Source organism: Galleria mellonella, unplaced genomic scaffold (assembly GCF_026898425.1).
Source record: "Galleria mellonella isolate WM207_F2 unplaced genomic scaffold, CSIRO_AGI_GalMel_v1 utg746, whole genome shotgun sequence".
Classification (NCBI taxonomy): Eukaryota; Metazoa; Arthropoda; class Insecta; order Lepidoptera; family Pyralidae; genus Galleria; species Galleria mellonella.
In genome coordinates this window covers 2105610-2118764 of record NW_026442148.1, presented here as the reverse complement: position 1 = coordinate 2118764, position 13155 = coordinate 2105610, and the positions used below count along the sequence as shown (strand labels likewise).

The window sequence follows — 13155 nt, the reverse complement described above, 5'->3', positions numbered from 1 at the left end:
GCTATTTTTTATCAGCAGTGCACCCGTGCGAAGCCAGGGCGGGTCACTGGTACTCGATAGTGCAAGATGTAGGTGCGTATGTGTATGCTCACGTGTCCAGCAGGGTCTGTATGCAGCGCAGGGCCTCCTCCCGCGCGTGCGGCGCCTTGTGCTGCAGCGCGGGCGCCAGGCGCGCCAGCAGCGCCCGCGGCGGCGCCGCCCTGCTGTCGCCCAGCGCCGCCACGCACGCGCGCGCCGTCTGCCGGACGGCCTCCTTTGTGTCCGCCAACCTGACACCACACGGACCATTAACATTGTGTTCCACAAAAGAATACCAACTTCATTTGCGACAAAAACAAGTAAGTTATTTTGATTTCTAAACTACTGAACTGATTTTGATGAAATTACTTGGAACCAATTTTTTTAAAAAATTAGTAATAAAATAAATAAAGGAATAAAAAATATAAATACAAAAGAGAGTGAGGAGCAGCCAATACAGCCCTATACAAGCAACCAACTAAATAGAAGACAGAAAAAGATACCACGCCGACATACACAGACCACTCGTGTATGTCGGCTTAAAATCAAGTGACCCAGAGGTGGTAGCCTCCGGAGTTGAAGTTGGGGTAATGGGGTACGCCCCGAGGCCCTACCTTGCCTGCCCTTTTTTGAATTTTTTTGTAACTCTCTCCAAGCATGGTGAAGATCCACAAGTTTTTTTACACAGGCACAGCTCTGGTAGGGATTCTAACTTTTTCCCAGAATATAATACACTCTCGAGGGGGGAAAGGGATTGTTAGTAATGGAGACTGAGAATCCCATTGCTAGCAATATACCCAACCAGGTCGACCTCCTCGCGGTTCCCCCTGGAAACTATCATGGTTAATTCCTGATGAATTCATCATGATGCGCTAACTGGCCTGTTTTCATTCTCACCTATCACCCTTCACTGGTGCTCCGCCAGTGTATCCCGTTAGCGCAGGCGGGGTTACCATACCATTTTCACCCATCAAAAAAAAAAAAAATACACTCTCGAACGGCAAGATTTACGCTTTCATTAACAGTCAATTTAAATTCGCGAATGTTAAAAAAGAGGACTGCAAGTACTTGATTAGACGGTAACTTTGCTCCAGTTATTTGATGGTTCACGTCACCAACTAAGAAAATACTTTTTTTATTGCTTCTTAATTCCACTGCCATTTTTTTTTTACATAAAAACAATATGTTAATCACAAGAGTTACTGTGAACAAATGGCAAATACGACGGGTGCGCGCCGCTAGTTCGGCGTTACTTCTATGAACATGTTTCGATGCAAGTCGGCATGGGTTATCATTCTCTAAATGAGATATAAAATAGTATTTTCGAGTGTTTTAGGAACATATGAACAAAACTATGACCTATGCATTAAATATTAATAACATAGAAAAATAAGGGACACCCTAATGTATATAGCATAGGCATTAGAAAGTTTCTTTTCTTTTCAATTCAATCATTTATCGCTATTTCATGTTGTAACAATATAGGTCTTAATTTATTAAAGGTAAAGGATTAACATGAACCGTGGAAGGGGCAGCGATCACATTAATAAATATTTCATAAAGTATATAACAAAATTTTTATATATATATATATATATATATATATATATATACTAGCTGACTCGGCAAACGTTGTTTTATCATATACATTATTTTTAGAACTATACATGAAAATATATCGTACTACAATTATTATATTCGATTATATAAAAATTACGATTAAAAAATAGATATGGCCGTAAAAGCGTAAAAATTTGAATTTGTATGTATTTTTCAATGCTAAAAAAATTGTTAAAAAAATAAAAAAAAATATATTTAGGGGTAGGTCACCCTTATCATTGAGGGATATGAAAAATAGATGTTGGCCGATTCTCAAACCTATCAGATATGCACACAAAATTTCATAAAAATCGGTAAAGCCGTTTCGGAGGAGTTTGGTAACAAACACCGCGACACGAGAATTTTATATATAAGCTGTATCGTCAATTAACATAAAATAAATAAAACATTATTACATTGAAACAAATAGGTACAAATACAATTAAATTTTCTCGTTGAAAAATTCCTGTAGTGTATAATAACTTTTTAAGCAATTAAATATTTCTTTATAGCTATTTTCAACTTTTTTTTTAGTTTGAGAGCGCAGTACGTTTGTGGAGGTGTAGAGATCGGCTTGATGATATTTATATATGGATTCAGAAGGAGTGAGGGAAAGAAAGATTTAGTACGAGATTGTATCATTATATTTACAGTAAATAAATCCAGATATAATAAGTCGCGATACAAAATATAATTCGGTAAAATTGCTAAGACAAGACGATTGTCAAGAACGTCACTATTTATTTTTCTGTAACCATGTAGGTTTGAAAGAGGTTGGTAGGTTGGTAAAGTAGGCTACCAACCTCTTTCAAACCTACACGTTCTAGACGTTATGTGGACACATCACGTGCCTGTTGAGTGTCAACAGTTGTAAACATACCACGTATATAAGTGTGCGCCCATCCGTCTATTGTTTCCCGTGAATCATGTACCGGGTAATTATGGCGGATAAGGGATCTGTCACTGTAAGCAGCGTAGCGAATACTTACAACTCTCTGTCCCATTCGTGTTTCAACCGTGAAGCAGTTGTGTTTGCATGGCTGTTCATTTGAAGGGTGGGATATGACGGTGAATTTACTGGGTACAGAGGAATAACACCTTAGTCTTCAGGAATGGCAACGCATGGGAAGTATCATGGGCGAAACAGTATACTCTATTATGTCCACGGTACTGCTCATGTCTATAGGCGACGGTTACCACTTTACATCAGTAACTGCCACCCAGTTCAGAACGCAAATCGGTTACAAAGGAACTTTTAAACATTTTTAACCGACTTCAAAAATAATTAATTCGGATTTTTTTCACGTTTTTTACCTCATAACTCCGTCAGTTGTAAACCATTTTCGGAAACTCTTATTTTATCATAAGAAAGGACATATTATAGTACTTACAGATTGGTTCTATAATAATTTTATCAAAATCAATTGGGTAGTTAAGTTTTAAAATAAAAATAACGGACTCTGGCCACAATTTAAGTCGTAGACACCACAAAAAAAGTCTGTTGTGGCAAAACTACTTATTACGATGTAAAAAGTAAACTACTTTTGTGGGACACAACCTTTAATTATTTTGTATTTGCGTGCGGTGGAACTTGTCCCTTATAGTAACGTGCGTATGTGGACGCGCGTCGCGGTACGTCCCTGTGACGTCACCGAGCTCAATACAACTGCACCTCAATTGTTGTAATTGTTTGTATTTATAATAAATTTATTGTAATCGTATGGATGAAATAATAAAGAGTATATATATATATATATATATATACTAGCTGACCCCGTAAACGTTGTTTTACCGCTTATTGCGAAATATAAAAATCACGATTAAAATACAGGGGTTGATCGTAAAACGATGAAAATTTAAAGTTGTGTGTATTTTTCAATGCTAAATCATAATAAAATAAAAATGGAAAAATTTGGTAAAAAAATAAAAAAATTTGATGAGGGTCACCCTTATCATTGAGGGGTATGAAAAATAGATATTGGCCGATTCTCAGACCTACCCAATATGAACACAAAATTTCATAAAATGCGGTAAAGCCGTTTCGGAGGAGTTTGGTAACAAACACCGTGACACGAGAATTTTATATATTAGATATATATATATTGTGCTAATAACAGATATATTAGTTATCGGTTATCCCAATATATGATATCGAAAAGAAAACCCGCTTGTAGTGAACATTTTTTTATATACAACTTAGAATGGCAAACAAGCTGACGGCCCACCTGATGGAAAGTGGTAACCGTCGCCTATACACATGAGAAGTACCGTGGACATAACAGAGTATACTGTTTCGCTCATGATACCCCCCATGCGTTGCCATTCCTGAGGACTCAGGTATTATTCCTCTGTACCCTGTAAATTCACGCCATATCCCACCCTTCAAACCGAAACACAGCCATGCAAACACAACTGCTTCACGGTTGAATCACGAATGGGACAGAGGTACAAAAGCAATCGACTTTTGTACAAAGTCTCCCTCTGGTATATAGATATCCGATTGGTATGGATGGTATTGTAATGGAATGGTCAGAAGATAGCGACTAAGACAACTTGATGGTCGAACACAAAGCTTAACTGCAGTCAACTGCCAATCCGCCTGCCAAGCGTAGCAACTACTAGGCGTGGCAACTACTTGCAAACCCCCCTTTATGGGTAAAACCTATGTTCAACGGTGGCCAATTTCTTACGGCCGGTGATCGGTTGTACCTTCGAATTGGGGACCGGTAGACAGCAGAGGTCGCCAGTTCGGGGGCCGACCACATACTCATTTGTTGCAGTATCCGGCCGTAGTACCTTCCTAATGCTCCTCAAATATTGCGTTTAAACTGCGCCCACCATGTACCCTCTTGTATAGGCATTCCGTCACCCGTATCCAATAGCGGGGACGGGATGCCTTAAATACTGTACCACAAACCATAAAAAAAAAACAGTGGCCAATTAACGGCTGATATGATGATGAGAGGGGGAAGGGATTGTTAATAATGCAGACTACCAGTCCCATTGTTAGCAATATACCCTGTCAGGTCGACCTCCTCGTGGCCACTCCCTAGAAATCATTGTGTTGAACTCCAGGGTTTTTTTTAATGGGTGATAATGGTATGGTAAGCCTGCGCTAACGGGATACGCTGGCGGAGCACCAGTGAGTAATGATAGATGAGAATGAAAACAGGTCAGTTAGCCCATCATGATAAATTCATCAGGAATTAACCATAATAGTTTCCAGGGGGAACCGCGAGGAGGTCGATCTGGTTGGGTATATTGCTAGCAATGGGATTCTCAATCTCCATTACTAACGATCCCTTTCTCCCCTCCAGATGTATTCATCACGATGGACTAACTGACGTGCCTTTTCATTCTCACCTATCATCCCTCACTGGCGGTTACCATTCCATTATCGTCCATTAAAAAAAGGTCCCCATCACAATCCCTCCCCTCCCACTGTTGTTTATTAATGTACGACCTTCCACTCACCTGTCGATTATGTGTGGCAGCACTGTAGGCACGTAGTGTGAGAAATCTGGGCCCATGCGGTCGGCCAGCGCCGCCAGCACCTCGAGGCCGTTTTGCGCCACCTGTAATACAATAATTTTGTGTTCTCATTTTGGCTCCAGACATTTTATAATTGATTAAGATAAAATTTCTATAAGACTAGTTACTTAGCAAAAAAAAAAAAATTTCCAGACACGAATGGGACAGCGGTACCCAAGCAGACGATTACAAAGTCTCCTTCTGGTAAATTTATCCCACATAGTATGTTTATATCAAAAATTCATATTGATTAGTTAAGGTGGTATTAAGTAGCAAACAATCAAACAAACTTGTTTTTTATATTACTATATTTTATTTGAAACTGTGGTAAACAGTGTTGGTGGCAAATTTACTCAATGTTTTCTTTGATTAATATGTATGTATGAAAAAAAAATAGTATACAAATAAGCATACGGCCCGTCTGATGGATAAACGGAGTTACCGTAGTCTATGGACGCCTATAACACTAGGATTGTTACGTGCGCGTTGTCGACCCTCTTTATTTACATTTATAATATTAATAAAGATTTTTTTTAATGGGTGATAATGGAATGGTAACCCAGCCTGCGCTGACAGTATACGCTGGCGGGGCACTAGTGAGGGATGATAGGTGAGGATGAAAAGGCAGGTCAGATAGCCCATTGTTATATTAGTAAGGATCAGCCTACCTCCAAATATCAAAGTCTTGAGGATACACCAATTTAGAGCGCTGTCGGTTAAGAGCGACTCAGGCGGCGCTCGGCGCACAACTGTATCAAACGCTAATACTAATACGAAATAAGATACGTCCCTATTCTATAAACGGTAATATTTATTTACTTTTTTTATTTATTACGGCAACGCATGGGGGGTATCATGGGCGAAACAGTATACTCTGTTATGTCCATGTTACTGCTCATGTCTATAGGCGACTGTTACCACTTCACATCAGGTGGGCCGTCAGATTGTTTGCCATTCTAAGTCGTGTGAAAAAAAAAAACTTACCTTTTATACATAAATACATACATATCTGTCACGCCTGTCTCCCATTAGGGTAGGCAGAAACAATGCAACGCCAAATGTTTCGATTCAAACAAACCTCTTTCGCTTCTTCCACATTCATCAATCTTTTCATACACGCTCGCCGGTTACGGGTACTTTACTTAATTTTTATTTAAATAACTTTAAAGATACATCAGTCGGATCTAGGAAGGACTTGGTTTTGTGCCATGTTACGAGATGAGGAGAGACTCGCTGAAAATCTTAGTGAGTGACAAAAGCTCCACCGACAAGAGAGCAGCTCTTAAATAAGATAGATAGAACTTTATTGACCAAAAGAAAATATGGTACAAAAGGCGGACTCAATGCTAGTAGCACTCTCTACCAGGCAACCTTTGGGGTGAACAGTGAATCACGACCGCGGTACTTCATTATTGGGATAGGCAATGAATATTAATATTTAAAAATTTAAAAATATAAATCTATATATATCAGTAAAATTATATATCAGTAAAATTTTTGTCTGTCTGTCAGTATGTTCGTTATAGAAACAAAACTACTCGACGGATTTTAACGAAACTTGTTACTATTATTCTTCATACTCCTGGGCAGGTTATAGTATACTTTTCATCACGCCACGATCAATAGGAGCAGAGCAGTGAAGGGAAATGTTGGGAAAACCGGTGAAGTTACTCCATTTTTAAGCTTCCGTCGCGTGTGCAGCCTTAATGGCTACTTTTTAAAATGTAAAAATGTCCACCCGTGCGAAGCCGGGACGGGCCGCTAGTTAATAATATATAAAAGAAATAAATCCAACCAATTTGGATGAATTATGAATTTCGATGAAATTACAAACACCTGCAGCCAGCTTTTATCATCGCACCACTCGTCATCGAAAAAAAGTAAAATTCTGTGAAGATCTTTGAAGTTTGTTAATCGATAAACGGCGGAACCGATTTAAATGAAACTTAGACATAGAGTACTGTTTATCTTAATTCGAAATAGCAAAGTCGTGGTTTACAGTAAGTAAATTTATACAGTATTTTAAAATAATATTTAAAATAAATTAATTTTTTGTTACTTTTTTGAGTTTTACATGCAAGTACGAGACAATACGAGTATTACACCTGTGTATACAGTAAGTAAATTTATTCAGTCTGCAATTAATGTGCAGTCTTTATATATAGGATATAATTTTGAAAGTTAAATATTTTAAAAGTCAAATAAGTCATCGCTTATACTGTCTGACTCACTGTTATTTTTGTTTACGTATTTTAGATAGATAGATAATCTTTATTACTAGGAATAATATTAAAAAAAAAAAAACAATAAAAAGAAAAAAAAAAACATTTTGCTGGTTGCTAGAGCCGCCTTAGCTGTTGCTATACTATATGTACAGCTCTAGCGAGATGTACCTACTACAGCGCTGATTTTCAGAGGGCCCCTTAACTTATATAATTACATCTTTGAAGGTAACAACAAACAGTTTTAATTGTCAATGTCACTCGACGCCAGTTTCCGTCCCGTCTCTCGTGCTCGCGTTCGCGTTCACGTTCACGTACGCGCGATCGGTGAGATCGAGTGTCGAGTTATAGAATAGGGCGGGACGCGATGAGCCGCGTCGGGCCGCCGGTAATGGTCGGGCGGAATCAGACTGTGCATGATACATGTCCGAGATCTAACTACGCACCGTGTTGCGGTACCGAGATGAACGATTATATATACAGACTGTAGTTTAATTAATTTATTTATTTATAAAACCTTATTGAACCATTTATAGAATAGTAAATACAAAACCAGAGGGAGACTTTGTACAAAAGTCGATTGCTTGACAGAGTTGTCAGAGGTACCCCTGTCCCATTCGTGTTTCAACCGTGAAGCAGTTGTGTTTGCATGGCTGTGTTTCGGTTTGAAGGGTGGGATATGGCGTGAATTTACAGGGTACAGAGGAATAACACCTGAGTCCTCAGGAATGGCAACGCATGGGGGGTATCATGGGCGAAACAGTATACTCTGTTATGTCTATGGTACTGCACATGTGTATAGGCGACGGTTACCACTTTCCATCAGGTGGGCCGTCAGCTTGTTTGCCATTCTAAGTTATATAAAAAAAAATTAACTGTAATGAGAAATTATACAAAAGGCGGCCTTATCGCTAAGCAATCTCTTCCAGACAACCTTCGGGTAGAGAACTTCGAGAAAAGAAAGAAAAACAATATATTTTTTTATTGTACCAGTTATTTATAAGAATATGACAGAGGTAATCAAATGTACAAAGGCGCGCTTAACTTTAATAGAGTTCTCTTTCAGCAACACGCAAAGTGGAAAGGAGCATCAATGTCAGCGAATACAGCGCTGTACAATATTGTGACAATTTTTAAACAAACAAACTAGACAAAATTTTATTAATTAAATTATATTTAATCGTATAAATACACATATACATATATACCTACATCTATGCATATACTAGAGTGTAGTTTATTTATTTATTTAATTTAAATAGTTTTACTGATCAAACAAAACTATGGTACATAATTAACGTTTACCATCAGACGGGCTGTATGCTTGCCTTGCTTTATGCCACCTTTGTGGTATAAAAAAAATTAAGATAGTTTCACAAAGAAAACCGACTTCAATTGTGGTAAAACCAGTTTTGTCTTAAAAACTACATTACGGAAACGAATGGAGTAACTTCTCCCATTTTCCCAACATTTTCCTTCACTGCTCTGCTCCTTTTGATCGTAGCGTGATGAAAAGTATACTATAACCTGCCCAGGAGTATGAAGAATAATTGTACCAAGTTTCGTTATAATCCGTCGAGTAGTTTTTGTTTCTATAACGAACATACAGACAGACAGACAAAAATTTTACTGATTGCATTTTTGGCATCAGCATCGATCACTGATCACCGCCTGATAGTTATTTTGGAAATATATTTCATGTACAGAATTGACCTCTCTACAGATTTATTATAAGTATAGATATATGTTTGTAATTTAATGTGTACAATAAAAAATGGTGCCGGAGAAGGATGGAAAAAAATTGCTGGAGGGATCGAATTAGCAATGAGGAGGTCCTGCTTAAGGTTAAGGAAAAAAGACAAATTATTAGAACTATTGAGGACAGAAGGGGAGAAATGTTGGGACACTTGATACGACACGACGAACTTATGAACATTATAATAGAAGGTAAGATAGAAGGAAGGAGGGGGAGAGGGAGACCGAGACATAGTTACATCAGGCAGATCAAGGAAGGAGTTGGTGTCGTGTCGTATCAAGAGGTGAAGAGGCTCGCTGAAAATCGTAGTGAGTGGCAAGAGCTCCACCGACAAGAGCGCAGCTCTTAAATGGATAGATAGATAGAATAAATAAATAAATAAATATACTCTGGACGCTCACCTTAAAGTTCCCGCCATTGAGCCAGGCGACGAGCGCGTCGAGCAGCTGCGCGGCCAGCTCCTGCGTGATCTCCGGCTCGCGGCGGACGAGCGCGACCAGCTGCTCGCCCAGCTGCTGTCGCAGGCGGAGGTCCGGCCGGCTGAGCAGCGGCAGCGCCGCCTCCAGCGACGCAGGTTGCGGGTAATGCGCCATCTGAACGGGGGGAGGAGAGAGGGGATGAATATTAGTAATGCGCCCTGCCAGTCCCATTGTGGGGGAAAGGAATTGTTAGCAATGGAGACTGAGAATCCCATTGCTAGCAATATACCCAACCAGGTTAACCTCCTCGCGGTTTCCCCTGGAAGCTATCATGGTAAATTCCTGATGAATTCATCATGATGGGCTAACTGGCCTGTTTTCATTCTCATCTATCACCCTTCACTGGTGCTCCGCCAGCGTATCCCGTTAGCGCAGGCGGGGTTACCATACCATTTTCACCCATCAAAAAATAAAACAGCTCCATTACTAGCAATTTTCCCTATCAGCTTGATCTCCACGCGGTTCCTCCTGGAAACCATCGTGGTTGCCATGAAATTCTTCAAGATGGACTAAAGGACCTGCTTTCATCCTCAGCTATCATCCCTCACTGGTACCCCGCCAGCGTATACCGATAGCGCAAGCGGGGTTACCATTTTATTATCACGCATTAAACTAAAAATAAAAAATAGTCTCATTGTTGGTAATATAACCCTGTCAGGTCTACCTTCACTTAGTTCCATGGCATGGGGACGGGGTTACCATTCAGTCAAGGGGGAAAAGGATTATTAGTAATGCGGATTATCAGTCCCATTGCTAGCAATATACCCCTATGAGGTCCACCTCCACGTGGTTCCCCCTGGAAACCAACGTGTAAAATTCCAGGTGTACTCATCACGATGAGCTCACTGACCTACCGTTTCATCCTCACCTATCACACTTCACTGGTGCCCCGCCAGCGTATACCAATAGCGCAGGTGGGGTTTTTTTTAATGGGTGATAATGAAATGGTAACCCCGCCTGCGCTATCGGGATACGCTGGAGGGGCACCAGTGAAAGATGATAGGTGAGGATGAAGCAGGTCAGTTGGCTCATCGTGACGAATTCAACAAGAATTGTTCACAATGGTTTCCAGGGGGAACCACGTGGAGGTCGACCTAATAGGGCATATTGCTAGCAATGGGGCTGTCAAACTCCATTGCTAACAATCGCTTTCCCCCCGCGCAGGTGGGGTTACCATTCCATTGAAGAAAAAACCAACCAATCAATCTCATTACATGAAAACAGCATTACAACATTACATACTGTCATATATAATACAGGATGTGATCTCTTAAGGACAAGACAACTCTAGGTCACTATAATGATAAACAATAAAGCTGCATACATACTATCGGCAGAGTACGTAAACAGTCGCCGCTGAACAGCGTTTTTCGACTGTCACTCTCTCAACTTAATGAAATCTAAATTCGAATTTATTCTTACTATTAGGACCTCGTAGATTGCAGAGATTCGTGCTGAAAATCAGCACTGTAGCGTCCCTGACACTACAGCGACATACTGAGCCTTAATTTTACAAATATTGCAACATACATTTATTCTTGCTGTAACTGCTATAATATGCATATCTTTTTGCTTAGTATTTAGTTAATTTTGTAATTTTTTTATTATTAATTAAGTTTAAGTAATTTTTTAAAATAATTTTTTAACCCCTATGTGGATATTGTCGTATTTTTTCTAATGAAGAACATCCAACAAGCCAAATTGATTTTCAACATCCGATCTACCCTAGTCTTTCTTATAACATCTAACTGCGGTTGCCAACCTGCCTGCCAAGCAAGGCTACTACTAGCAAATCTCCCCCTATAGGGGGAGACCTATATTCAGCGGTGGACAGTGACAGGCTGATATGATGATCCAATCTACGATTGTCCAACAACTACCGACTAGCTGTTCGCACAGATGAATGCAAATGTACTGATTCAAATAAGTACGCGTATAAAAGTATTTCTATAGCTTTAAACCTTATAAACAAACAATACTATAGGACGCGCCCATTAACCGCGACTGATGGATGAGACTGAAGAGTGTGCACGATGTTCGGCTATCTTTCTCTCCTTAGTCGAGTGCATGTTTGTGTGTGCAAAATATCCAGCGTGCCAAATCATCATCGGTTATCCAACAATCTAAGTCTAGCTAGTACAGACAATCCTTTAAATATAATAAATTGAAAAATTTTGAAACAATGTATGTGATGTTTGTGACTCACGCAAAAACTGCTTAACAGATTTGAATGAAATTTGGTACAAGGGTAGGTTATATCCTAACTTAGCACATAGGATACTTTACGTACCGATTCACGCGGACAGAATCATGGTATACAGTTAGTTTTACACAAACATATCGTCTAAATCAGTCAAACATCAGTTAGTCAGCCGCGGCTGATTGTTGCGTCCGATCCGACAGTGTGTTTGCAGCTTTAGTGACCATTATTATTGGTGACCTAGAGTTATACGGATCGACGGTGTATTTGCAGCTTAAATTGATAATAGGGACTCACCGTTTACTGTGGTGTCCTTGCGAGTCTCAAATAATAACACTTCGTCCCGAAATGAGTCCAGTCCCATGCACCGGTCATCGCACACGCCCCGACCACTGTACTGTTACACGCTACACTACACAGACATACACTGTCACATGTTTATATTAACGCACGTTTGTCCACTGTTGGAAGGGAAATTCATCAAAAATGGAAATATACGATTTTTTTACTAACTACTATTTAACCTAACTGTTATTGTTAATAATGGAGACTAAGAGCACCATTGCTAGCAATATACCCAACCAGGTTGACCTCCACGCGGTCCACCTTTGAAACCAGGGGGGAAAAGGGATTGTTAGTAATGGAGACTGAGAATCCCATTGCCAGCAATATATCCAACCAGGTCGATCTCCACGCGGTACTACCTGGAAACTATCATGGTTAATTCCTGATGATTTCAGAATTCATCATGATGTGCTAACTGGCCTGTTTTCATTCTCATCTATCACCCTTCACTGGTGCTCCGCCAGCGTATCCCCTTAGCGCAGGCGGGGTTACCATACCATTTTCACCCATTAAAAAAAACCTAGAAACCATCGTGTTAAATTCCAAGCGTATTTATCACAATTGGCTACCTGACCTGTCTTTCCATCGTCACCTATCATCCCTCATTGGTGCCCCGCCAGCGTATACCGATAACGCAGGCGGGGCTACCATACCATTACCACCAAAAAAACAAATATTACTATTGTTGTAAATATTAAATGAATGTAACATGTTTGTTACTCTTTTACGCAAAAACTACTGAACGGATTCGAATCAAAATTGGTACACGGATGGGTTATATTCTAACCAAACACACACACATAAACCGGTGGTCGGTTGTATCTAAAAATAGTTTTAAAGTGTACAAAAACCATCAGAGAGCACTTGTAAGAATGACCAGCTAGTGGTAGCATTAATCTTGTTTTAAGTACATACATTTAAGATAGGAATTTATTACTATATCATATATAACACGTACTATTTTATTTAGACCATGGACAGAGGACTCTGTACAAAAGTCGATTG

At 39.7% G+C, this 13155-nt stretch overlaps 1 protein-coding gene across 8 annotated transcripts in view; it reads right to left on the bottom strand.

Annotated features, from left to right (window-relative positions):
* The window catches only part of LOC113509709 (CLIP-associating protein), a 62321-nt gene that overhangs the window by 41389 nt on the left and 7777 nt on the right, over positions 1–13155 (bottom strand). For 7 of the 8 annotated variants that reach the window (XM_052901176.1, XM_052901174.1, XM_052901179.1 and 4 more), the window contains exons 2-5: positions 12103–12266; positions 9528–9719; positions 5092–5192; positions 93–269 (exon numbers count right to left, since the gene is read on the bottom strand). In XM_052901176.1, coding sequence (XP_052757136.1) covers positions 93–269; positions 5092–5192; positions 9528–9719 — 470 coding nt within the window. In that variant the 5' untranslated portion in view covers positions 12103–12266. The remainder of the gene's footprint in view (positions 1–92; positions 270–5091; positions 5193–9527; positions 9720–12102; positions 12267–13155) is intronic. The other variant, XM_052901178.1, reaches the window with a different exon arrangement.